This window comes from Cyprinodon tularosa, unplaced genomic scaffold, assembly GCF_016077235.1.
Source record: "Cyprinodon tularosa strain WSP-4 unplaced genomic scaffold, ASM1607723v1 ctg189, whole genome shotgun sequence".
NCBI classification, from domain to species: Eukaryota; Metazoa; Chordata; class Actinopteri; order Cyprinodontiformes; family Cyprinodontidae; genus Cyprinodon; species Cyprinodon tularosa.
The window spans coordinates 1,939,640-1,966,772 of NW_024038669.1; the positions used below are offsets into that span (position 1 = coordinate 1,939,640).

At 38.9% G+C, this 27,133-nt stretch overlaps 1 protein-coding gene across 1 annotated transcript; it reads left to right on the forward strand.

Annotated features, from left to right (window-relative positions):
* The first annotated feature begins 29 nt into the window (after window positions 1-29).
* esyt3 (extended synaptotagmin-like protein 3) lies at window positions 30-25,799 on the forward strand. The gene is made up of 23 exons (XM_038282934.1): window positions 30-516; window positions 1,747-1,788; window positions 7,022-7,156; window positions 9,218-9,294; window positions 9,368-9,437; window positions 9,513-9,602; window positions 9,689-9,744; window positions 9,831-9,951; window positions 10,031-10,207; window positions 12,846-12,928; window positions 13,431-13,479; window positions 13,571-13,666; window positions 13,747-13,809; window positions 13,892-13,951; window positions 16,540-16,611; window positions 16,701-16,787; window positions 19,995-20,144; window positions 20,245-20,561; window positions 20,656-20,754; window positions 20,828-20,959; window positions 23,315-23,420; window positions 23,539-23,588; window positions 24,913-25,799. Exons 1-23 carry the CDS (start codon window positions 184-186, stop codon window positions 24,953-24,955), a joined length of 2,508 nt encoding a protein of 835 aa, XP_038138862.1. The 5' UTR covers window positions 30-183; the 3' UTR covers window positions 24,956-25,799.
* The last annotated feature ends 1,334 nt before the right edge of the window (window positions 25,800-27,133 follow it).

Consider the following 27,133-nt stretch of genomic DNA (forward strand, 5'->3'; position numbering starts at 1 on the left):
CGAAGGTGTGTCTACCTGCTTTTCGTCAGTTAAAAACACGGAAGTTTTCAGGCTGAGGGTGGATCTCCTGTGGCAACACTTCACGCTGTCATCCAGAATAAGACCCAGCGCGTAAATCTGTTCAGGATTCCAGCCTGAGCGCTTCCTCTGGAGCAGAGAGCCGCTCAGCGGGACGTGGCTGAAATGGCATCCGCCGCACAGACGCATCCAGGCGCGCAGGAGAGCCGCTTTATCCCGGGCAGCACTGAGCGTCTGAGCCCATCCGCGGTGAACCGCTTTCTGATGGAGTTCCTGATCTACTTCGGCCGGGCTGTGGTGGTCTTCTACCCGGTCTACCTGACCGGGTACCTGGGCTTCAGCATCAGCTGGGTCCTGCTCTGCATGTTCATGTTCACCTGGTGGCAGAAGAACCGGCAGTGGAAGGACGTCCAGATCGGAGGCGCTTTGGATTTGGTGGACAACGAGAAGCATATTATCAACACCGAGCTGAAGGGTTCCTTACAGATGGCTTCTTGGGTATGTCTGTGTTTATGTTGGGGGGGCTTTGCTTTGGTGTGGGTCAGCAGCAGATGGATGAAACTTTCCTGGCTGGGAGCAACATTCCAGACTTCCAGAATGTCAGGAATGATGTTTCTTCCACACTTTTGCTCTAAGTTGGCAGCCATGTTTGGCGCAAAGTTTTATAAAACATCCCAAACATCAAGCTTTGGTCTCCATGAATGTGTCATTGTTCCAAATTTGCATGACCATCCAGAGTGGGCCGGACCCTCCCACCTTTTGTTGCCCAGGTTTGCAGCAGCAGACCTGTAGCTCTGCACATTTAACTGCACCACACCCAGAAACGCAGTGACTCATGTAACTTGAGAAGAGAAAAACTTGCTGTAATGTGAGAGGAATGTGTGTTATCATTGTTGGCTGTTATTGGTGGGTTGCAATATTCTGATTGTAGCAGAATAAAATCATCAACAGGATGATGACCTGCAGAATTCAGGTTTAATTTGGGGGGACTTTAGTCAGAGGGGTAGATCCCATTCCAGCTGTGCTTCAGAACATGATCCCAAACCTCTTTTCTAGTTTGCAGTGTTCATGTTGCAAAGAGACTTATAAACCCTTAAACCTGAAATCACTTCTTCTTCAATATGAAAGAATCTGAAGTATCTGGAGTGGAGAGTCATGAGTTTAATTTAAATCTGGGACATTTATCTTAACAGAGATTTTCCTTTTTATCTGCTCCTATCCGTACATTTATTTGGTTTAATCCAGCATTGCTTCCTACGGAAGAGGATTAGGGCCAGTGGAAAAAAAAAAAAAGTTAACTGATTTTTTAATTTTATATCAGTTTAATATGGGGAAAAAGTCAGAATTCTGACTTTTTTCTTAGAATTCTGACTTTTTTCTTAGAATTCTGACTTTTTTCTTAGAATTCTGACTTTAATCTCAGAATTCTGACTTTTTCTCAGAATTCCGACTTTAATCTCAGAATTCTGACTTTTTCTCAGAATTCCGACTTTAATCTCAGAAATCTGACTTTTTTATTGTCAGAATTTAGTCAGAATTCTGAGATTAAAGTCAGAATTCTGACTTTTTTCCCATGTTAAATTGAAATAAAATTTAGAAATAAAAATTAGTGGCCCTAATCCTCTTCCGTAGCTTCCTCATCATGCATGCAGTGTTTTTAATTTTGACAGTTTTACTTGCAGGTTATGATTTTTAATATAACTTTCTAACTCTTTGTTTCTTCCAAAGGTGCATTTCACAGATGTTGAGAAGGCTAATTGGGTGAACAAGGTACAGTCTCAATCAAATTGTTTTTCTTCAATCATGTGCGGTTCTAGACAGGGGCCTTAAGGGGCCAGTGTCCTTTTAGAACTTGTCATTGGCCCCTGTACAGAAAACATCATGCTAAATCAATTCATATTGATGGGATGCACTGCCAGATAAACCTGTAACTGTTTTGTTACCAATTGTAACTGATTCATCTTTGCCTTTACAGTTTACTTTAACATTATTTTTAGAAATTAGTTGTGCCAATTTAGCTTCAGCCATATTAAGAAAGGGTTTATTTAGTCAAATATTGTGATATTTCATCAGATGATATTTAATTTATTAGAGGATATATATATATTTTAAACTTCCAGTCAATAGATGGCAACACAGTGCCCAAGTGCCCATTATTTAGCTGCTCTGCACCACCGCAGCAGAGCAACAAGAGATCTTATGAGGTTTTTAAGAGATGCATTATTATAAATAATTGGAATAAAATGTCTTTGGTAATGTATCTAGACATATATCGGCATAAATCTTATGTGATACGTATCGTCAGGGGCGGATTTACCATTAGGCAATACTAGGCAGATGCTTAGAGCCCCAAGTTCCTGGGGGCCCTGTAAAACTGTTTACATGTATAGTTAATATAACTATTCCTTATTTGTGCACATTATTTATGTTTTTGATAAAAATCCTTTTGTCAAAATCTCATCAGAACGCTTATAATATTAAGTGTGTCTCAACAACTGTGCTGAACATGTACTGTGTCTGTCATGTTCAGAAAGGTCCAAACAGACAGCAGCAAACCATTTGAAAACAAAAAGTGCGAAGAGCTGTGTTGCCAACTTAGCGCTTTTCAGACCCCTCTTGCACTTTTATTTCAAAAAGCACCTAGTGCCAAATCTAGCGACTTTTTTCTGCTACTGGAGTCTTGGGAGACAACATCTAAAAGCAGCGAATTCTGCTCTCCAGAGCAAGTAGATTGGTAACCCCACCTCCTGCTCTCCTCTATCTTGTCTGCTGTCATGATTCATGCAGCTATTATTTCATCCAAATGAAAAATGGAGAACAGATAAGCAGATCACGGCTTGTCTACAGTGAAAAGAAGGACTGGATTATTTACTTTAGCCTTTTTGGAAACACAGGAAGTCAGCTAAGTGAGCTTAGTGCTTGGAAAGAATCTTTCATTCCTTTAGAGACAGCATGAAAAGTCAGCTGAGTGCAAAACATAGAGAGGAAAACAACAGGAGACAAAACCTAGAACAAATAATGGATGTCTATTCTATTAAAATTTCTGTATCTGTATAATGGTCTGGTTTATGTGTTGTCTTCTTAATTCTTAATTCAGGGGCCCCATGCCTGTCTTTGCCTAGGGCCCCAAATTTCCTTAATCTGCCCCTGCGTATCGTATCGGCAAAATCGCAGCCCTATTGGTTTTTATTATTTTGTTTCAAACATACAGTGGGGCAAAAAAGTATTTAGTCAGCCACCAATAGTGCAAGTTCTCCCACTCAAAAAGATGAGATAGGCCGGTAATTTTCATCATAGATATACCTCAACTATGAGAGACAAAATGAGAAAAAAAAATCCAGAAAATCCCATTGTCTGATTTTTAAAGAATTTATTTGCAAAATATGGTGGAAAATAAGTATTTGGTCAATAACAAAAGTTCATCTCAATACTTTGTTATATACCCTTTGTTGGCAATGACAGAGATCAAACGTTTTCTGTAAGTCTTCACAAGGTTTTCACACACTGTTGCTGGTATTTTGGCCCATTCCTCCATGCAGATCTCCTCTAGAGCAGTGATGTTCTGGGGCTGTCGCTGGGCAACACGGACTTTCAACTCCCTCCAAAGATTTTCTATGGGGTTGAGATCTGGAGACTGGCTAGGCCACTCCAGGACCTTGAAATGCTTCTTATGAAGCCACTCCTTCGTTACCCGGGCGGTGTGTTTGGGATCATTGTCAGGCTGAAAGACCCAGCCACGTTTCATCTTCAATGCCCTTGCATTGAATTGCACTCAAAATTTGACGATAAATGGCCCCATTCATTCTTTCCTTCACACGGATCAGTCGTCCTGGTCCCTTAGCAGAAAAACAGCCCCAAAGCATGATGTTTCCACCCCCATGCTTCACTGTAGGTATGGTGTTCTTTGGATGCAACTCTGCATTCTCTCTCCTCCAAACATGACGAGTAGAGTTTTTACCAAAAAGTTCTATTTTGGTTTCATCTGACCATATGATATTCTCCCAGTCATCATCCAAATGCTCTCTAGCAAACTTGAGACGGGCCTTGACATGTACTGGCTTAAGCAGGGGGACACGTCTGGCACTGCAGGATTTGAGTCCCTGGCGGCGTAGTGTTACTGATGGTAGCCTTTGTTACTTTGGTCCCAGCTCTCCGCAGGTCATTCACTAGGTCCCCCCGTGTGGTTGTGGGATTTTTACTCACCGTTCTTGTGATCATTTTGACCCCACGGGGTGAGATCTTGCGTGGAGCCCCAGATCGAGGAAGATTATCAGTGGTCTTGTATGTTTTCCATTTCCTAATAATTGATCCCACAGTTGATTTCTTCACACCAAGCTGTTTACCTATTGCAGATTCAGACTTCCCAGCCTGGTGCAGGTCTATAATTTTGTTTCGGGTGTCCTTTGACAGCTCTCTAGTTTTGGCCATGGTGGAGTTTAGAGTGTGACTGTTTGAGGTTGTTTGAGGTGACTGTTTGAGGTGCCATTAATGAAGGTAACGAGTGGAGGACAGAGGAGCCTCTTACAGAAGAAGTTACAGGTCTGTGAGAGCCAGAAGTCTTGCTTGTTTGTAACTGACCAAATACTTATTTTCCACCATATTTTGCAAATAAATTCTTTAAAAATCAGACAATGTGATTTTCTGGATTTTTTTCCCGATTTTGTCTCTCATAGTTGAGGTATATCTATGATGAAAATTACCGGCCTCTCTCATCTTTTTGAGTGGGAGAACTTGCACTATTGGTGGCTGACTAAATACTTTTTTGCCCCACTGTATATAAGATTTCAAATTCAGCTACATGAACTGTAAAAAGCCAGTCAAATTTAGTTTATAATCTATAAGTTTATAAAAGTTTTTTGAATTTAGGGAAGCCTAGAGATAGACGGATACGTTCGTAAGCCAATACTTTCATTCAATATTATTGTTACTGATACATATGTGCATTTGCTGATTCATTAGCACATTCAGCAGCCATATCTTGAGTCCATGCATTGGCGTTTCCTGCATTATTATTTTTTGTTTGATAGTTAATCAGCTTTTCTCTGTTAAAAATTAGAAACAATATTTATATTTTTATATAACTTATATAATATTTACTATCATTGTGACATTTTATCATGGCCTTAAGAATCAAATAAAATTTAGCAGCACAAATCAGGGATTGGTTAGAATTAGGGCTGCAACTAACGATTATTTTAAAAATCGATTCATCGGCTGATTATTTTTTCGATTAATCGATGAATCGGACAAAAAATATTTTTTTATATTACCTCTTTATTCCAAAATAAACATTTTAGACAGAACAAACAAGCACACAAGTACAGGTTGCTCATTAACTGTACTGGTGCTATATGAAAAATGAATGTTTGTGTTAAAACTATGCAAACTTACATGAGAAATTTAGCTGTACATCCACAAAATATAGGGTACTTTGTTTCATAAAGTGCCAAAAAAAGCTTTTTTTTTTTAAAAGCCCCTAAGGGGTTCAAACAATAGGTCCCCCCATTTCAACAAATGAGTTTTTTTAGACTAGAAGAGTTCTGCCTTTTAAGACAGGAAAGTATAGCAGTTAAAGTTGCTACTTGAGAAAATACTGAACCATAGAGATAAAAATAGCCCTGTGATTCAAATTATAAATTGTATTTGGAATAAAAATGAGAGAACTAGGGGTGCTAAAAAACACATCCTCCAAAGACAGATGTTTACATGGGAATGTGGCAGATAATTAATTGACATATTACTGATCTTGCTGGATTTTATTCTGCTTTACTTCCATAAATTGCAGGATCTTCTTTACTTTATCTTTGCCAGAAGATTTAAACTTTAAAAGCCTTGCCCTCATAATTTCCAAGTTAATTTATTTATAAAGAAAATATAAACGCTGCTTAAGCTAATTCAAATGAAATTAAAAGTAAAATAAGTAGCCAACCTTATCACTGTCTGTAACCTACTAACACGGTAAGGAAAGCATCAGATGAGCTACCTGAGAAACTAACGTTACGTTTCCCCACTTTAAAATGAAACAAACATGGTCGCTCATCCTGCTGATCAGCTCTCTTCACTGCCATCGACGGCTCCAACGTGTTTTCTTTTCAGGTGCTGTATCATAACAGTAGTGCTTTCGTGCCATGTTCATTTGTTTTTACAAAAGTTGCATGTTACAACTTTTTTCGCTTTACAAAGCGCAGGCTGTTTTAATTATTGTGATCAATTTGCGCCGTCAATCCCGGCGCATGTGCGCTTGATTTGCAGTCTGGACGCTGAGGGTAAACATCCTGCGGCTCTGACTGCAGCGCTGATAGGGACTCCTGCGGGAGAACGGGGTTGGGATGGGGGTGTCGCTTTTTTGAGAAAATAGTCGCTGGAGGGGTCTGAAAAGTCGCTAAATATAGCGACAAAGTCGCCGAGTTGGCAACACTGCACCTGCGGCGCTGCCGTATTTTTTTTTCTTCCCCCGTTTCAGTCAAGTGGATGTGATGACGACGGAAGCGGATGACGCATTAATCGCGCGACACAACTAATCGATGATGAAATTCGTTGCCAACGCTTTTAAAAGTCGATTTTTATCGATTCGTTGTTGCAGCCCTCGTTAGAATAATTAATATAAGCATTGGCTTTAAAACACCTCATCAATCGATCTCTACTTTTAAGGATAATATTTTCCTATTAAAGACACCAATACTTTGAGAGAACTTTACAAAGATCAGTTTTAAACAGCTCTGCAGCAGAGATGATCAGACCACAGCTCCAGCCTGGTGGGCTTGCAGTTATAAATAATGTAAAAAAAAAACAAGCAAACAAGGTAGCACTCATTTTAGACCGATCTCTTTGTTTAATCGGGGAAAAAGATGTTAACCTGTTTTACTATACTGTTACAGAAATTGAATGAACTCACAATGTTTCTCTAACCATGTGTTTGGTTCTTAAGTTGAGCTCATTTTAGAAGAACCTGTTTGATCAGGATGCTGATTCATTGTCTTTTTGGGTTTGGCTGCATGTTCAGGTGTTGGAGCAAGCTTGGCCCTTCGTTGGGATGTACATAGAGAAACTTCTGAAAGACAATATCCAGCAGACGGTCAGGATGTGCAACTCTGCGCTCAAAATGTTCACTTTTACCAAGATTCACCTTGGACACAAAGTGAGTCGGTTTGTTCAATGTTTCGCTGTTTATTTACTTCTTCATCTGATTTTCTGTTTTAAATAAAAAAAAAAAAAGCATAAAGTGAAGGTATAAAGCCAGTGCACCCTCTCTGGTTTTAGGGTCCCTAACAAGATATTTATTCACAGAACCTTTTTTTTTTTTTCCCCATCGTTGCTTCATTTCATTAAGTTTTCCCCGCAAGGTTCCTCCTCTGGAGATGTTTTTTTTTTGTTGTGTTGAGATTTCTGCTGCTGCTTAATTAGCCCATATCATCAACCTCCCACCACTGTGCCTGACAGTTGATACGGGATGTTTCTGTTGATGGGTGATTTTTGGCGTTCTCTAAAAATGATGCTGATCATTACGGCCTAAGAGTCTCATCTCTCCATTGAATCTTCTAGAACTCTTTATGCATCCACATCGTGTTCACCAAAGCCTCATTTCTTTCAGCATTGCCTTGGTTGACCATTAGGTGGATTTGGGACATCCATTCCTGGAAAAATTGGCCGCTGTCCTAAAGTTCAAACTTTTATTACTGAATTCTTTACATCCCAACATTGTTTTGTCTGGTGCAGCAATCTGATTGCCTTGTAGAGGTGGTTATACTCTTTGTAGAGTTTTATGTTTTCCAGCCTTTTATTGTCATTACGCTGTCACAAGTACAGAGCAACGAAATGAACTCTGCATTTAACCCATCCGATTGGGGAGCAGTAGGCTGCCATTAGCGGCGCCTTTTGCTCAGGACCCAGGTTGGCAATCTGTGGGAGTGGGGTTCAAACTCAGAACCTCAGGATTCCAAGCGCAATAACCACTAGGCTGCCACTCCCCCCACTTCTAAAATGTGGGTGCGTACAGGTCTTAGTGTAATTGCAGGGGAGGCGTTATGGAAATGAATGGATTAAATTACATATTTCGAAGAAATTAACCTGTGAAATGTCATGTTGAACATATATGGGGCCTCCAAATTCCAGCCACATTCTGCCATAATAAGTCTACTGTCCAACATTATAATGGCTTTATAATAGAGGAAGATTTAGGGAGATGGAGGTTTGCCATGAAAAGAAATGATGGTTTGCTGTAGCAAGAAGAGAAAGGTGTGAAAATGAGAGGGAATGAAGTGGAGCCATGTTGCTACAGGAAACAGAAAGAAGGCAGGTGTGTGGAGTACTTAAAGTCGTAGGGAAGTCATATTTAAAAGTCAAATCATTCTGGATTAAACATGTATACAAATGTACTCTTTATCAGACCATATTGTCCTAAAAGTTAGAAAATTTCTATTTAAAAATAATACTGTCTTAAAATCTGTGTTTTTTTTCTTCATTATCTTATGCAGGCCAGTTAGTTATACGTCAGGTTGCACATCTAAATTCGGACAATCATATATCAATGTGTCGCAGCTAATATACGCAACGGTTGAAATAAGAAATAAGAATAATTTCCCTTCCGATAGAGTTCCGTCACAGTGTTCACGGGGATGGACGTCTGTGTCTTCGGCAGGCGTAGAGCTAACAGAACTGGCAGCGAAAATGCAACAGTTGGAACAGCCATTTCCCTAAGACTTTAGGGGCTTTGCATACTCCCGCATCAGTGTGTGACAGTTAGCCTGTCACAGGTATGACGCAGATATTTTTGATTTATGCACAATTATGAAGTGTTCTATTCCACGTCACAACGCAAGAGGGACAATCAGGACCTAGTGTCCATGTGTCTGTTTGACGAGCTAGTTAGCCGTAGCCATGGCGCTGTGTGTTTTGGCTTCGGGGGCAAACCAACAGATTAACACATATCTGCGTTGACGACCTGGTTTCTGAGCACAAACCAGGCTATAGGGTCAACAGGGCAGAAAAGAGCTAAAGAAGCAAAAGAAAAAAACTTTCTTGTGAGCATAAAAGCGGAATTATGTTAAGATTTCCTCACGTCGTAAACCCTAAAACTTGGAGGGTGTACTTTGCCTTTATAAGACATTACCCAAGTTGCTTGGATGTCTTGGAGTGAGCTTCTACCAGTTTTCTGTCTTACCCCCTTCCCTCCTACCTGCTCCTTCTTAATGTATTTCAGGCTCCAAAGATCACTGGGATTAGATCGTACACCCATGAAGTGGACCAGAGGGAGGTGATCCTGGATATGAACATAAAGTCAGTTGAACACACTAAGACATGCTTTGCTCTGTTCTCAATGAGGACTGACCGGCGGCCGTTTCCTCCACAGTTATGACAGTGACGTGGACATCGATGCAGATGTGAATAAAGCCATCACTGTGGGCGTTAAAGGGTTACAGGTGGGGCGCTGGTGATGAATCCCCTCTCTGCTGTTTCTGTAGACAACTGCTGTAAACTCTGCTCATATCTTCTAGTTCCAAGGAATGCTCAGAGTCATTCTAGAGCCCCTGGTTGGCCAGGCGCCGCTGGTGGGAGGAGTCACTCTCTTTTTCATTCGCTGCCCTGTAAGTCCACACTAACATCTATCTGACTCATAAGGTAGCAGGTGTGGTTGGATCTATGAATGAGCTCATGTTGTGTCTCTCCTCAGACTCTGCAGATCAACTGGACCGGCATGACCAATCTGTTGGACAGTCCAGGCTTTAGGTCCGACTGTAGTCTCCTAACACCCTCCCTGCCCCAACCTGTTGAGGTTTAATCTTCCTCTTTAACCTGATCTTTCCTCTTTGCAGCTCTCTGTCTGAAGATACCATTATGGACATCATTGCGTCCATCATAGTCTTGCCAAACCGCATGTGTTTTCCCCTGATTGACCAAGTCAAAGTTGATCAGATGAGGTTTCCTCTGCCTCGGGTAGGTCTGATGTAGAAGAGCCACTCACACTTTGAACAAAGCGATTCCCAAATAACCTGCCAGCTGCTGTCCTCTTCAGGGCGTGGTCCGGGTCCATGTGTTGGAGGCCAGAGACCTGATGGCCAAGGACACCTACATGATGGGCTTAGTGAAAGGCAAGTCGGACCCTTACGCCACGGTCAGAGTGGGAAACCGACATTTCAAAACCAAGACCATCAAAGAAAATCTGCACCCGAGATGGAATGAAGTTTATGAGGTAATGAAAGCCTTTACTCACTTCTGCAGATTTCTGTCATTTTTAAGACATTTCTCATTGCTTTATATATCTAACACAGGGATGCTCAAGTCCAGTCCTCAAGAACTAACATCCTGTAACTTTTAGATGCATCTCTTCTCTAAGACACCTGAATCGAATGGCTCAATCCCCTCATTTATCCCAGCAGTGGCATGGCAAGTGGCCACTCATTTGAGTCAGGTGTGTTAAAAATGGGGTGCATCAAAAAGTTGCAGGATAGTAGCTCTTGAGGACTGGACTTTAGCACCCCTGATCTTAAATAAACCTGATCATCTTTAGGCGTGTTTTTAAACTATTTTCAGTGGGAGGTACCAGGTACCATTATTTTTTCTATTAGAGAATGGGCTGATCTAATTATACAATCATCAGAAAACATTAGTACAAAGATGTACTCTTCTGATTTTTGATGTACTGTCAGAGAAAAGTATGTCAAGCTTGGCTATTCTTTGTAAAGCCAAAAGCCCAGCAGGTGTATTTTTTTTATCGCTCCTCTTAGATGATCATCATGCTGTTTTTGTCTAAGGAGCAGTGGTGGAAAGTAACAGAGTACATTTACTTGATTACTGTACTGAAGTTAATTTTTTTCGAGTATCTTTTCTTTACTTGAGTATTTTTTTGCAGGGGGGTACTTATAACTTTCAGTCCATTACATCTCCTAGTCAAATATTGTACTTTCTACTCCACTCCATTTCCAGGAAGCTGCCAATTATTTGTTCCGTCAATTTAGCTTTGTAATCCGCTGTTGTTGTTTTTCTTTCTTCAAATGCAATTTCAATATGCAAGATAGCAGCTATTAGGTCTGAAAATTATACATTTTACTTGGTCACGTTGTTGTCATGTGACCAAGTTGTTTAGTAGGAGGAGTTCTTAGATCAGAGTTGCGGTTCCTTTGTGGTAATAGATTCACCTGTAAACCTCTATTCCATAGTAAAAGTGTGAGAAGAATCATTACGGTACTTTGTTTTACATAACTAATAATAATCAAAATTTAGCTTTCCTTCAGCATTTCAAGTTCTTCAAAGGGGGTGTAGAATCTGTAGCAGGTGTTTCTATGCATCAGTACATCAGGTCGTTTCAGAAAGTTACAAGGTTCTTTAAAATTAATCTGAATATTATACATAAAGGTACGGATATTAGAACATTTCAATTGTATTTTTGAATATTTAAGCATTTTGCAAGTGAGTACTTTAACCTGAGTAGATGTTTGACTGATTAACTTTTAATTGTAGTTAAGATTTGACTATGAGTATCAATACTTCAAGTACTAATGTTGAGTACTTCGTCCACCACTGCTCAGGAGGAGAGAGTAGGTCATGTTGTGTTGCAGTGATTGTGATGCAGATCAGGATGATATGTGTTTGACTGAAGCAGGGAGGTGATGTCAGCTATGTGGTCCATTTTTTATGATCTCTGAATGGTTGGGAAATATGTATTGGCAATATCGGTTATCAGCCATAATGGGAACATCAGGTATCAATCCTTAATTATAACCCTAACTTAATATAGCTGAAATTCTCCAGTAAGTTTTTTGGTGCCTTTTTAAAATGTGGATCTTCTGGCTGTCTAGTTTAAGGAGCAAATTTTTCAATTTAAGTAATTTAAGTGCTAGATAGGAAATTTGGGGCCCTAGGCAAAGACAGGCATGGGGCCCCTGAATTAAGAAGAGTACACATAAACCAGACCCATTATACAGATACAGAAATTTTAATAGAATAGACATCCATTATTTGTTCTAGGTTTTGTCTCTTGTTGTTTTCCTCTCTATGTTTTGTACTCAGCTGACTTTTCATGCTGTCTCAAAAGGATGAAAGATTTTTTCCAAGCACTAAGCTCACTTAGCTGATTGGTCCTTCCTGTGTTTCCAAAAAGGCAAAAGTAAATAACCCAGTCCTTCTTTTCTCTGTAGACAAGCCATGATCTGCTTATCTGTTCTCCATTTTTCATTTGGATGAAATAATAGCTGCATGAATCATGACAGCAGACAAGATAGAGGAGAGCAGGAGGCGGGTTACCAATCTACTTGCTCTGGAGAGCAGAGTTCGCTGCTTTTAGATGTTGTTCCCAAAGTCTCCAGTTGCAGAAAAAAATCGGTTTGGCACAAGGCGCTTTTTTGGAAATTAAAGTACTAGAGGGGTCTGTAAAGTCGCTAAATATAGCAAGAAAGTCCCTAAGTTGGCAACACTGCTCTTCGCACCGTTTGTTTTCAAATGGTTTGCTGCTGTCTGTTTGGACCTTTTGAACATTTGCAGCAAATGGACTGATCCAATGTGGTTGACACTGAAGGGGGGGGGGGGGGGGTATATTTATAATATTAAATATAATTTAATATTATAAGTGTTCTGATGGCATTTTAGCGAAAGGATTTATGATTTATTAGAGTTTTATGGGGCACCCAGGAACTTGGGGCCCTAGGCGAATGCCTATTTTTGCCTAATGATAAATCTGCCCCAGTTAGATGGTCACCCAAACTCAAATTTGTGCATTTCTAGATTGCAGTAATATCTTTTTGAATTGACCTGATATCCGGCAGAAATCATAATCCTTTTAATCATTGTCTAATCTCAAACAATAAAGACTGAAAAATATTTTCTTTGTGCAGTTTGTCGTTCATGAGGCGCCCGGACAGGAGCTGGAGGTGGAGCTGTACGATGAAGACAGAGATAAAGACGATTTTCTAGGAAGGTTAGCACCAATCTAACAACAACAGAACAAATAAAAAGAAAAGTTTTTGTAAAGTTGGAGATTTACGGCCATTTGTGTCCCACACCTGCACAGGAATGTGGTTTTTATATACCGAAAACATGAGCTTAAGCAAAAACAGATTTAAAAAATAAGTGTATTTGCCGTTAATTTGCCCAGGTAAACTAGATAATATGCCTAAAGAATGAGCATTTTGTCTCTTAGAATAAGATACTTAGCTGTAATAAACTTGTAATAAGTTACGGCGTTGTTTCTTATTTCAAACATGAAACATTTTATTCCATTGGCAAATTGCCTTACCTGCTCAAATCCAATCAAACACACTTATTTGCTTCACCTATATTGCATTTTTTTTTCGATAATCATGTGTTTCATGTCTTTGGAAATAAATAAATTACATATAAATGTATATAGATATATAAATATACAGACATTTTTATTGAAACAAGTTCCATCTTTATCACATTATTTTTCTTTCCCTAAGTTATAACATGGATTTGGGAGAAATAAAGAGGGAGAAAGAAATGGACCAGGTAAGCTTTCAATGAACATTTCTGAATGAAATCAGTAATGATCAAAACACATTCTTGGTGCCGTTTAACTATTAGTCTTTTTCTCTTGTAGTGGTTTACCTTGGAAGGCGCTACTAGTGGAGAGATTCATCTGAAGCTGCAGTGGCTCGCCCTGAGCTCTGAGCCTTGCAGGGATCTTAGACCTTCCGTAAAAATCCTAACCTTCCACCTGTAATTTGGCTTCCAGCAGCTTCGGGTCTTGTGAATAATATCCTGTTTTTCTTTCAGACCAACAGCGGCCTGTCCTGTGCTATGCTTGCGATATACCTGGACAGCGGCAGCAACCTTCCAGTAAGAGGCCTCGGACGATTTCTGTTCATTTTGTCGCCGGTTGATGACAATTAGAAGAGTTTATTTTTTTATGTGTCTGCAGAAGGACCACAGTGAGTTAGCATCCAATCAGAAACATGGGAAACATGGCAGAGAGGCAAGGGTAAGAAATCTGTTTTATTTTGTCTTTCTGTGTGTTTTTATTTTTCCCTTCAACTTTGACAGCACCCGTTCCCATACATTATATATTTTACTTATTCTGTAAATTAAGGAAAACAACAGGACTGGTTTGAAACTTCCCCAGCAAACATTTGCAGCAAAAGCATTTTTTAATATATATGTTTTTTTTTTCCCGTTTAACACTCTGCTTGTTTGCTCTCAGGTATCTGGTGCAGTCTGAGTCTAGAGATAAAATCTTAATCTTTTTTGAAGACAACTCTGTCTTCCTTTCATAGCAATACTTTCTGTGATATTTCTGTATATGTTGCCATGGTTACCCATGTTGTTGGTCTCCCTACTTGTTTGGTTGGTTTGCTTTGTAGCTCCTTTTGCAAACACCCAATAAAATATAGAGAGGACTAGTCATGCTTGTAAGAGGAGGGCCGCACCTCCGGATTACTTGAAGTACTTCTGAAGGAGGAAGGAAAATACTAATGGCCGGGTTAACGCTAGAAATGGGATTCAGTCTCGTGGTTCTGATCTGCAGACCAAAGAACTTGGTCAGATCGGATAGTTTCCATGTCAATGTTCCGAGTTCCTGCCGTCAAGCACGTCTGGTTTTTCCTGTTTGTCCGGCATTTAATCAGGACTTTTTGTTTCCAGCTGATCTAAAGAGTTCAGCTGATCAGTTTCAGTCTGTTTCAAGCTGTCTCCTGATTCAGTGATTTACTGGATTGAGGTTACTTCTTCAATAACTCAGTGCAATATATATGTATTTATATTTACTTTTATACCCTGCTCTTAGTTATAGAAATCATATTTATTGTGCAGGAATAAGGTCTTAGTTCTAAGGTCTTAGTTACACTGGTAGCCAAGTAATCGACATTTCGTTGTCAAGATTCACCTTGTGTTTTTGTGTGCAATGACAATAAAGGAAATCTAAGTCTATATAGAAACTGTAAACTGCATGCTGACTTTATATTATATTTTGAATTTTGACATAAGTGTGTAGGATGCTATAAAAAGTGCTTAATCAAGTGATATTCCTTAAACAGAGACTATAAATCAACAACAGTAATCATGAGAACAGCTGATCCATTTATTACTAAGCAGTGCGTTACATACTTTTTTAACTGTTTCTATCTGCATGTTAATGTCTGAGATTTTAAATAAAGGTTGCTATATGCAAATATTATTATTATTATTGTTACTGATATTGGACTAATTTTTTAAATAAATATTTCAATTTGTGAGATCCCTAAATGTACTGTATATCTCATAAGAATGATTTAAAAAATGAATTTTAAGACAATTTAAAATAATTGTATGTATATAATACACAAGGTTATGACTCAGAGTAGAAAAAATATTTAGTAAAAACAACAATTAAATACTGAGTAGCTGCTGTACTTGAATAAATATTTAAACAATACTGTAAAATAAATCAAAAATAATTGATAAGCAAATGCTGGTGTTTCATAGAATAAGATAAAAAAATAAATATATAACAAGCAATAGGTACCCAATAATAATTTGAGTAGAAGGAAACTGTCTTTAATCTGTTTCCCATTATAAAGCTCATTAATTAAATGTTAGAATAGGGTAATTTACTTCCAGTAACATGATAAAATATATTATTAAGTGTATTTTTACTTGACCTCTAAATGAAGCCTGAGTCAAAAAATGAAATATTACTTTAACATTATTAACTATAGGCGTGTCATCGCTGTTTAAAACAAACTTGTTCTTCTTTAAAGTGACAATGAGTAGAATAGAAAGAAATTTTACTCTTTAGAGAGATAATACTTCATCATATTTATACTCAAAGTAAAATAAAAATTACAATACAGTAAAACTGCTAATAAACAGTTTTTAAATATGAACTAAAGGAGACATTTACTGAGTAAATATAACCAGTTACTACTCACCTATCTGATCATTATTGAGCTGATCTGCCAACAGAAACTGCAGAGCGCCCTCTGCTGGACATCACCTGGCAAGGAACTCTAAAAGTCTTAACACAGAAAAGCAGATTTCCTCCTGGATGTGATTTTGCTGGAATGTTGAACCTACAGCAGTATAATGGGGGATGATTCACAGAGTAATTATGTGTGTCACATGTTCCGTGTTGTGAGGCGTGTCTGTTTTGCACACGGGAATCTAGTTCAGATCCAGAGATAAACATAAAAGCTTTCCAACATGGTTCATCACCTCAGACCCCAGTTTTAACAGTTAACTCACAGGCATATTTGTTACAGAAAGGACACACAGGTAGATCATTTTCAGGCAAGAAACAATCTTGAAATAAGTAAAAAATTTCTTAAATTAAGTGTATTTATCCTTAATTTGAGTGGTTAAATGAGATATTTTCTCAATAGAATTAGTATTTTTACTCTTAACATAAGATATGTAGATAAGATATGTAGATAAATGGCAAAATGTCTCTTTTACCTCCTCAAGACAAGAAAATATGCACTTATTTTAAGAAAAAAAAATGACTTATCTAAATTTTGATTCTTTTCCAGTGTAAAAGACAGAAAATTAACCCCATCATGCAAACACACATGCTTCATCTATGCTCTTTTTTTTCAGCTTACAAAGAAAAATGTGGGTCCCAGCTCCTATGTGGAATTTACCCTTGATAAAGATGTTCAGAAAAGCAAGGTAATAATCCCCCCGCCCCCACTGTCTTTAAATCATCTGTATCACCACATGGTAACTATTTTCCTCCCTGTCATCTCTTTTATTTACAGGTTGCCTTTATGAGTAAAGACCCGGTGTGGGAGCAGGGCTTCACTTTCTTCGTACACAACATAGAAACTCAGCAGCTGGTAGTTCAGGTCAGGATACACACACACACACACACACACACACACACACACACACACACACACATTAACCTGTCAGACATTTTATTAGAACCCTTGTTATGATGTGAACTCTGTCTGAGGTCCAACTGAAACCAGAGCATGTCGTTCATTTGACGTTTCAACAAAAAACTAGAAAAGCTGTGATAGAGTGTAGTGTTGCTTCCAGTCTGCATTAAAAAATGACAGTCTTACATGTTTCTTTATGTTTTCTAGCAAAACTTTTATGTTTCAGATTTTAAAACGCATTTGAATGGTACAGTGATGCCCTAGCAATTAAAATAACCTGAAAAAGTCACCCATGTGATACATGAAATTGTCCTCAAAACCTACTCGTTTCTTGTGATTTCCCTATTAAAAAAAATATAAAAAAATGTATTAAAATCTCCTTTTTACTTCCCTAAAAGTACTTTTGATAAATGACGGACTGCCTTTCACAATATGAAGGAAACTTTGGTCACCCTTCTTTGCAGGAGCAAAAAAAAACTGAAGATCTGTCCTTTAAAAATGATCAGTTTAACGTCATGCTACAGCGCCTTACTCAGATTTTAGTCGTAATTTTCCCCTGGCTGCTCAATCAGTGGATTTACTCATATTCTGTGAATAATTTTACCACTTTTTAGTCGTAACATAAATATTCATCTTATAGAGATAAACTGATGGTTAGACATTTGGCTGGAGAGCAGAATTCATGCTTATATCACTTATAGTCTTGTTCATGAAGGAGCAAAGCAGCTCCAGACCATCATACTGCCACCACCATGTTAAACCATCAGACAGATGTTTGTCTCAGAAATAATCATAGTTTTATGGCTCATAATAGAAATCATACTTTTTAAGTATTCAAGCATTTTTATCTTGCATGTCTGAGGATTATTTTGCAGTAAGTGTTTTTTTTTTGTGTGCATAAAAAACATGAGGCAGTAACCTCCTGGATGAATGGTGGATTTTCTTTTAGAATGATTTATGAAGAGCAGCTGCTGCAGAGATTCATTAACTCTGTTTCATGTCTCCATTTGTTCATAATGGTTCCCAAGTCTCTAAAATGCCAAAAAGCACAGAACAAACTTTCTGTTTGAGAAGCCTGGTACCTTTAGACGTCATTTAACTTCAGTCTTGATATTGTTAGGTTTATGCTTTATACATCATTTGCATTGTTACTTTGGTAGCCGGATTAGAGAGAGTAGAAGGCCTTCCTTCACATGGTGGATGTCACTGTGTGTACGGAGGTCATCTAATCAGGACAGCCTTCGTGTCTTTAAAAGTACATAGGATATGGGCACATCTTGGAGCCGGACTGATAGAGGAGAGCTATCTGTAATCCTTGGGCATGGATGGCGTATCAGTTTCTGATACGGACAACTAAGCATCCACCTGGTGCAACACATAGACTCATGAGGTATAAGAAGCAGGAGAGGACCTTGTTCGGGGCTCAATCTTTGCCGGACGCTCGCAGACGTGATTTTTGAGCCCACAGCTGTGCAAGCTCCAAGCATTTTCTCTGTCCTGTAACGACCTGATCTGGAATAGACTCTGTTATTTTTTACTCTTGTTTTATAGTCCTTTTTTTATGGTTTTACCCAGTTTGAGTTAAGAGTAGTAAATAACTTGCTCCCAGAAAAAGGACTGTGAGGAAGCCCTGAGGTGCAACAGCTTTTTAGGTGACATAACTTCCTCATTAAACAATATCAAACAGCTTCTGTTTAAGAGACCTCATTTTTTTTAATCAGGCGTGGGCGTTTTCCACTTAGATATAGTTGCGGACTTTTACAAATTTTTGAAAATTTACAAGCACAACCCTGTAACCGCTCCCACGAAGGAGCACCTATTAAACGCGTGTGAGCGTGCACGATCGCATTTCTCCTCGTGCACGCTCTTTTTAAAAGTTGCTGTTTGCATCGCTCAATCAAGCTTACTTTCCAAAAGAAGATTTGCAATTCTTCCACTATGTCAGATTTACCACTGGTAAGTGAAAATGGGGATGAGCACGTAGGACGGCCTTAAACATATCACCCCAATGATTGACAATTAGGAGAAACACACCCGAAAAAAGAATAATCCTCCACTATTACTTTTAAAATTACCTGCTGATCACATTACATTACAGAGGGCCTACTTGGTTTGGATAGCTTTTGTGGCATCATAAGTAACACCCTTCTTCTCTTAGCAGAAATTCCGGTTTGACAGGTAAATTGAAAAGCAAGAGGAATTCTTACTCTTCTCAGTCTTACATTAGTAGATTAAAACTTTTGGAGCAATTTCTAAGCTACTGCAGATTCCAAAACCATCAATTCAGCTTAATGTTTGCCAACGTCCTGAAAAACGAGCCAAACTTCCACTTTCAGTGGAAAGAAAGCTGGTTCTTCAGAAACCTCCAAGGTTAAAACCGACTATAAACTGGTACATTTCCACAGTAAAACCAGTTTTACTTTAAGTGGAAAAAAACATGGAAAAAAAGGTTGAAGTTCAGTGGAGGGAAAGATTGAGCTGTTTTGGCGCCTGGCAAGAAATATGTTTGGAGGCTTTAGTTAAATCTGATAAGCTAATCTGTTTAGCATGGCGGTGGCAGCATTATGGTCTGCTTTATTGTCTGTTAAACTGGTTCATTGCAGAAAATCCTTGGCAATTAGGTAATAGCTACTATCCAGCCTGAATGATGAAAGAAGCTTGTTGATGGACGCATAAAGCTTGTAGACAAGCTAAAATCTGACTGGTTTTCACCCTGGAAAATTAACAAATTGATTCAATTAATTAAAATCCTCAAATGAATCAGACATTCTTGGCTCCGGTAAGGTGGTAGAAGCAGACTTTATCTAAACCATTTGTTAGGTTAATTCAATGATGATTATAAAATTAATGTGTGTGCATATGAAACATTGAGGGAAGGAGATGCTTCCCTCTGTCTTGGGATTCAGTCAGTGAAGCATTCTGTCTTATGACCTGATCAATTGTCCTGTCAGAAGAATACTCTGTTTTGTAACCATGTGTTATGTTCTGTTTATAAAAGGGCACTGCAGGAGAGGGTTCCGAGAGAGAGTTGGAAAGTTGGGTTTTGCTCTTTCCCCTCCTGCAGGAGCTGTTGAGAATCTCTTTCCTGTGTGGACTCAGTTCCTCTCTTACGAACCTACATTTTTGAACCTAACACCATTTTAGCCGTAACTCCATCTTTGCTTGTTTCAGGTCAAAGAGCATGAGAAGAAGACCGTTCTCGGGGTTTTCAACTTGCCTCTCAATCGCCTCTCTGAAAACTCCCAGATGTCTCTAGACCAACGCTTCCCGCTTGAGCGCTCAGGAGCCAACAGCCAGATCAAACTGAAGGCCACTCTCAGGGTGGGCGGCCCTACCGCTTTTATGCTGCACTTCATGTCCCTAAATGTATAAAGATCTTTTACATCATCGGATCTGCTTAAACATCAGTATCCTTTTGCAGATTCTTACAGAGGAGCGACCTCCAACCAAGATCCCCGAAAGTTCTCCCGTGAACGTCAACCAGCAGATGTCAGCAGGCGGAAATGCCTCGGTGTCCGCTGCCCATCCTGGGGACCCCGCCAAATCTCAGCCGGCGGATCAGCTCAACAGAACAAATGAGGCTTCTTCAGCTCAGCGGCGCCGGAGCTCCTTCCTGGTTTCTGAAGCCAGTAAGTCCCCGAACGCCAGCATGCGTCGCTACGACTCCCACAGCCTGCTGTCGGATAACTCCATCGCCTCGTCGCGGTTCGACCTCTCAGACGGAGCCTCCTATCCTGAGTGAGTTGAAGTACTAAGATCTTTAACATTTGCTCTTTTCTGAGGAATGCTAAAAGCTGTAAACCCTTCCTCTATTTTTTTTAAACTATTTTAGGGCTATAAGGAACCATCAAGGTACATTTGGAGAAATCCACCTGACTGTACGCTATGCTAACATGAGGAACAAGCTTATAGTCCTGGTTCACGCCTGCAGGTTTGTTGCAACATGCCTTATTTTCAAATTCATCATAATTACAGAAATGCAAAAATCCAATGTTTTCCTGCAGGGACCTGTTTCTCTGCAGCGACCATGGCACAGACTCCTACGTTCGCATGTATCTACTGCCAGACCACTCATGGAGACACCGCAAAAAGACACACGTCAGGAAAAGGACGGTCAATCCCGTCTTTGAAGAAAAGTAAGACAGCTGGATGAATCCTGTAAAGCATGTTTTAATGCGCCCAAAGGGTGAAAATCATTTACAGATCCTCTTTGTTTCTTACAAAAAAGTGAAAAAACAATCCACTGGACTTTGTTTCAGAGTTTGAAGATGTTTCGCTTCCCATCCAGGAAGCATTTTCAATTCCAAATTTCAGGAATAGCGTTGAGTTTGAAGCTTTATACAGTAGAACAACAAACCCTTGTCTTGGCTTAGAAACATGCAAATTGAAACGGATCCATCTCTTTGGAATGGGGGTCGTTTGGTTTCTTTTGTTAGCCTGCATTGTCCCATACCTGTCTATCAGAGCATGTGAGCGGAGCGAGCGGTGGAGCGGGGAGAAAGAAATATGGTGGGGCGCAGAGCGGTTTTCAATTCAAAGGCCGGAGCGAGGATTTCGCTCCGTTCCAGTTTGCTCATAACGTCAATTAAAAATGTTGGGTTATAAAATTAGTAAAATAACATTTATTTGATTAAAGTGAGATTTTTTTCAACAAGTTTGACCGCATGACTGCAGTAGCCAGCAGCAAAAGCACTGAATGTGACGAGGAGGAGGATATATATCTTTTCTTTAGAAGAACACAGGATAGTACGGACTAGGGGTGTAAATCAAACCCATCATGGCGATTCGATACAGTATCGATTTCCTGACCCAACGATTCGATTATTTTCGATACTCAAGAATACACCACGATGCGATTCGATTCTATTAACTGGTTAGAAACAACAGCAAATAACAGAAATAGAAATGTTTTACTCCACCTATTCCTATTAAAACCTCATTCACTGAAAAATAATACTGCCCCTCCGTTATAGATTCTGAAAGGCCTTGCATCAAAAAATACTGCACAAAATCAGTGCAATGAGTGCAATGCAATACCTCGGCTCCAGTCGCCCCCGCCCCCTCCACAGATGCTCCGCTGCTCCTCTCCCAAATTGTAGCTGACCGCAGACAGGAGGCCGGCTTGTTTTGTTTTTATGACCGAAATTGCGGAAAACAACTCGTGAAGTTTGACCCGCTAGAAGATCGAGGTGCGCGAGAACGCTGGGATCCTTTTTCCACCTGGATCTCCGCTCTTTTTGGCCCTCATGTCCCTCCGTCGTCGGACTAAACTCGCCCCCACTTCCTCGCCGCCTCGGCCGTATCTAGACCCACAGTGTGTAGCGCAGACCACGCTTCAATATTGAGCATAATTTAAAAATGTCTGCATCAAGCTCACTGCAACACACTGCTGTAAGAGTATAACCAGGAAGCGAGGTAGGAGGGCAAAATAGGTTTAGCGCCACCGCAGCACGGGAGGGAGAATTACGTCCAGGAGCAAATGGATAAAAATAGACCGGAGGAAGAGAAAAACATGAATCGATTTTCTTGCGGACGTGTCGATGCATCGGATCGTCGGCTTTTGGATCGATGCATCGATACAAAACGATTATTATTTACACCCCTAGTACGGACTCTGGGAGAACTGGAGCAAGCAGCATAAATATGATTCAATTGGAACAGAAGCGTACTGATGACATCACCAAACGCTCAGCTCGTCTGGAGCTGCTTTTCACCTCCTATTATTAATAATCTCTAGATAATTATTCTTACTTTTTTCATTTGTTGGTGGAATAATAATGAACATAGTCAGATAAACACAAAGCAAATGAACATTTTGCCAAATAAAATGAAAAACTCGCCATCAGAGCCAGCGGTACTTCACACAAGGCTATGCCTTCGGAGCTCCTCTCAACTTTGGAATTTTTTTTTTAAATTACACAGTAAATCGGTAAATGGGCTGAAGCTTAAAAGCATAATGTTCCCCCCTCAAATTATCCTTAAATGTACTTTTATTGAACAACAGCAACAGAAAAGAGAACTATTAACTTAATACTCTAAGCTCTGTGAGCGCTGACCTGGAAGCTGCTGATACCACACTGCATGCTGGGACGGCTGTCACTCTGAAGAGCGGATAAGTCTCCTCTGATGCATGCTGGGTAAAGAGGGAGGGGCGAGAACAACATCTGGGGACTTTGTCTGTTCTCTGTCTTCTTGTTCTTGTGAATTGGAATAGAACTAGGGCTGAGGATGATGACGTTTCACGAGTAAACGAGAACGCACAAGCACACATATTGAGAAACGGCCTATGTCTCTAAGGGGGTCGTTAAGGGAATTGTTGGCCTGGTTGAATAGGCGAGGTCTTTTTTACCGCTGTAAAGGGGTCGGGTTGAAACATCTTCAAACTTGGAAACTTGTTTTTTAACTTTTTTTTGGAATTACCATGATCTGGAGGACTCAGAATCGTCACCAGCACTTTGTTTTATGTTTCTTCTTCTCTTCTTCTTCTGCAGGTTTGAGTTTGATGTGTCACTTGAAGAAGCAAAGACCAGGAAGCTGGATATTTCTGTAAAAAATAACAAGATGTTCCATACGAGGCAGAGAAAGGACATAGGCATGGTAGGTAGAGACGTTCTTAAGGTGTGGAAACACCCTTTTAAAATGATTTAAATGATAAATCTCACATATCTTTATCTTAAATTCTAATTCAATTTTCCCAAATTGTTTTTGTTACCAGGTGATGTTGGATATCTCACAGATGGATCTAATAAAAGGAGTCTCCGATTGGTAAGAGGTCTAGATTTCACACCACTAGTTACTCACACAGGTCTCTCTAAAATGACCTGAAACTGAAAAGGTTTAACAGCAACCCAGATGGTTTTTCCCCTAAAAAGCAGAAATCCCACCATTTAAATAAATATTTAGTTTAATAAATGAAAATGGCATAGCCTAAAAATAGTTCCATGATTTAAAAAAGGTGGGTAGATTATCTAAAAAATTACTAAATTAAGGGGTTGTTATGACTCAATGTGGCGTTGAGTAAAATTAGGTCCTCCTACTTCTTTAACCCCTTGAAGCCTGAGTTGATATACATGTACATAAAAAAAATACATTTTGTGCGTGTTTTTTCATTCAAAGAGATGCCAAATTAAAATGGTAAATGTTACTAAATAAATAGAAATGAAGGTAAATTATATTTTGTAACAGCAGTTATAACTGTACCCAATAACATACACTGTGACTAGCACTGGGGGGGATGCAAAAACGCTATGGTGGCTGTTTGCCTACAATGCAAAAAGGCTCTGAAAATGAGTAAAAATGTCCTAAAATAAATGTATTTACCCTTAATATGAGTAGGAAAATAAAATTTTCTGCCAATGAAATGAGCATTTTTACCCTTAAAGTAAGATAATTAGATATTATGGCAAAAATCGTCAGTTTTAATTTGCATTTTTACAAAACAACAACAAGGTTGTGTTTGGCTACTGTATAAAACCTGGAACTCGACGCTATTTCTGACATTTTTAATTGAAAAAGCTTCCTGGATGGGAAGCGAAATGTCTTCAACGTTGAAAACAGAGCCCAGTGGAATGTTTTTTTTTTTTTTTTTTTTTAACAGTGTCCTGTCTGGCAATGTGGCAGTAAGAATAATTGTCTTGATGCCAAAAAGAGCCCAACAGATTTTACTTTCACAAGTGTAACGGTATGACAACTGCCATACTGCTCCACTTGTTTCATGCATATAAATTGCTTTATTATAATTATGCAGGGAGTTTTACAGTTTATATGGAAACTGCAATGTAGATAGTGCAGAAAAACAGAAGAAGAAAAAGAGAAAAGATGAAAGAAAGAAGAATGTTGTTAATTTACTTTTTTTTTTTATATATCTATGACCTGGATGACTGAGAATCTTCACCAGCATGACAGAAAACCCCTCTGCTCCATTCAAAGCCTGCTACTTTAAAGTCTTCCAGTGAAACTGTAGTGATTCATTTGGAAAACTTTTAACTTTACTGCCCTCTTGTGTGCAGAATGAAGAAGAATTAAGTTTGTCCTTTGGGAGACAGAATAATCATAATCTCAAATGTGTTTTACTTCCCTTCTCTTTAAGGTATGAACTTACCCTACCTGGACTAATGAAATCCAACAAATAGGAGAAGTTGTAAAGGACCAGCAGGCAGCTGCAGGAAAGTGAACAGATGTTCCTCTAGAAGATCTATGAGGATCTGAGGTGGCTTCCCTCTGAGAAGCCTAACAGGAATATCTTCCCAGTTGGACGATATCCAGACCGGGGAACCCTCTATGCGGAGACATTGAGATGATCTTGTCTCTGAATGTTGCACTTAAAAGCAATTGTGTTGATATTTTGTTATATGAACAATGTGTTGTGTATAAAAACAAGTTGTGTTTTTGTGTTTCTATAGGAAATGTGAAGCATTGCTGTCATTTAAAAAGTTTTGTGACCACAGCATAAAAAAAAACAAAAACGTTTTCTTGGGGTCTACCTGAGCTGCCTGGATTTTTAGATGAAAAATATGTATAAAAAAATAAAATGCTCCAAAAAAATGCTCCAAAAACCCTCCCATGTTTGCAGTGTAGAAAATGGATCCATGCAGCTGGGTGGCCTTTGCTGAAGCTCTGAGCTCACCGGATAGAGCCGACCACATGAAGGGCTGTGCGGAGAGGTGAAGGGAAACTGCTTTTAATGTTTAAGGGTGTGGAAAGTAGATGTGTTTTATTTCTTTGCTGCAAATTATATTTTAAGTTGAATCCTTCCATTCACCAGACACTTTTGAACAGTTTTTTTTTTACTTTCAAACTTATTCTCATGGCTCAGGGGATTATAACTAATATCAAAGAATACAATAAATCCTTTTGGGGAGTAAATGTATGCACTAAATTATATTAAAAGGTCTTATTTCTATTTTTTGTTGTCCATAAGCTGCAAATATGAGCTGTTTCCAAGTGTGTGAGGTATTGTTACATTTTATTGAGATATTTATTGAAAATAAACATCTTCAAACAAACTTAAGGTGGATTTTGTGACTTGTATTTTTACCATGAAATCTTGATGTTAAAGAAGAAAGGATCTGCTGTTATTAAGGAAATGTCGATGGGACTCTGGTTTGCCAAGATGCATCTGAATCAGGCCCAATACTGCAGCAATGTCTGCCTTTGATCATAATCAACATCACCAGGTTTGGTTTAAAATAGAGATATTTGCATAAACGCCTCATATCAGCTGATTAGGAAGGTGGAGGACGGATAATCTGGGCTTGTTATGCAGCTATCAGGCCTCAGTGCAATGTGTTCAAGCAATCTATCTAATGGGTGCAGCTAAGCCCAAACTGGGTCACCAAAACAACCTTAAACACAGAAGCAACTCTAAAATGCAAGTGACTATGTTTTATTTTTCTCTTGATGTTCTCCATGAAATAGATAAACAGATTTTATTTAGCTAAATTTGGAGGTCAGTTTTAACAAAAAGAGTGAAGTTGAATAAGCTAAAGTCTAGCTTTGGTTAGTTTAAACGTAGCTATTTTTTTAATAACGATTTGTATGGGAGAGGATTATGGCACTGAAAAAAATTTTTAAAAACTGATTTTTAAATTTTATTTCAGTATAATATGAGGAAAAAGTCAGAATTCTAGCTTTTTTTTCTCAGAATTCTGAATTTTTTCCTCATAATTCTGACTGAATTATGACTTTTTTTTTATTCTGACATTTTTTTTCCTGAGATTTAAGTAAGAATTCTGAGATTAAAGTCAGAATTCTGACTTTTTTTCTAAAAATTCTGAAATTTTTCCTAATAATTCTGACTGAATTCTGAGATTAAAGGCAAGATTCTGACTTTAATCTCAGAATTCTTACTTAAATCTCAGAATTCTGACTTTTTTCTCAAAATTCAGTCATAGTTCTGAGATTAAAATCAGAATTCTGACTTTAATCTTAGAATTCTGACTTTTTCCTCAGAATTCTGACAGCTAAAAAACATGTTAGCATCAAGCCATAGCCATGTCTGTTTTCAATACTAAACTAGCTCTCTAGTTTTAATCACATTCTGCTCTTCCAGTAATGAAATATCATCACCGGGGGGATCCCTCGGGCATGTAAAAAGTCGCATAATATCATCATTTTCCACCAATATGTTACACATCTTAGTCAGTGAAGCTGAGTGATCCCACATCCCTTCCTTCATGGTGCCCATCTACATTAAGATCCAAAATTCTTAGATTTAAGTCAGAATTTTGACTTTTTTCTCATATTTAAATTTAAAAATCAGTAATTTGTTTTTTTGTTGTTTTTTTGTCAGTGGCCCTAATTCTCTTCAG

What these genes read in the sequence shown, in the direction of transcription:
- esyt3 (XM_038282934.1), top strand. Translation starts at nt 184, where the DNA reads ATGGCATCCGCCGCACAGACGCATCCAGGCGCGCAGGAGAGCCGCTTT. An exon ending in AGATTCACCTTGGACACAAA is followed by an intron (nt 7,157 to 9,217) that starts GTGAGTCGGTTT and finishes AATGTATTTCAG; the next exon opens with GCTCCAAAGATCACTGGGAT. An exon ending in AAAGACGATTTTCTAGGAAG is followed by an intron (nt 12,929 to 13,430) that starts GTTAGCACCAAT and finishes TCTTTCCCTAAG; the next exon opens with TTATAACATGGATTTGGGAG.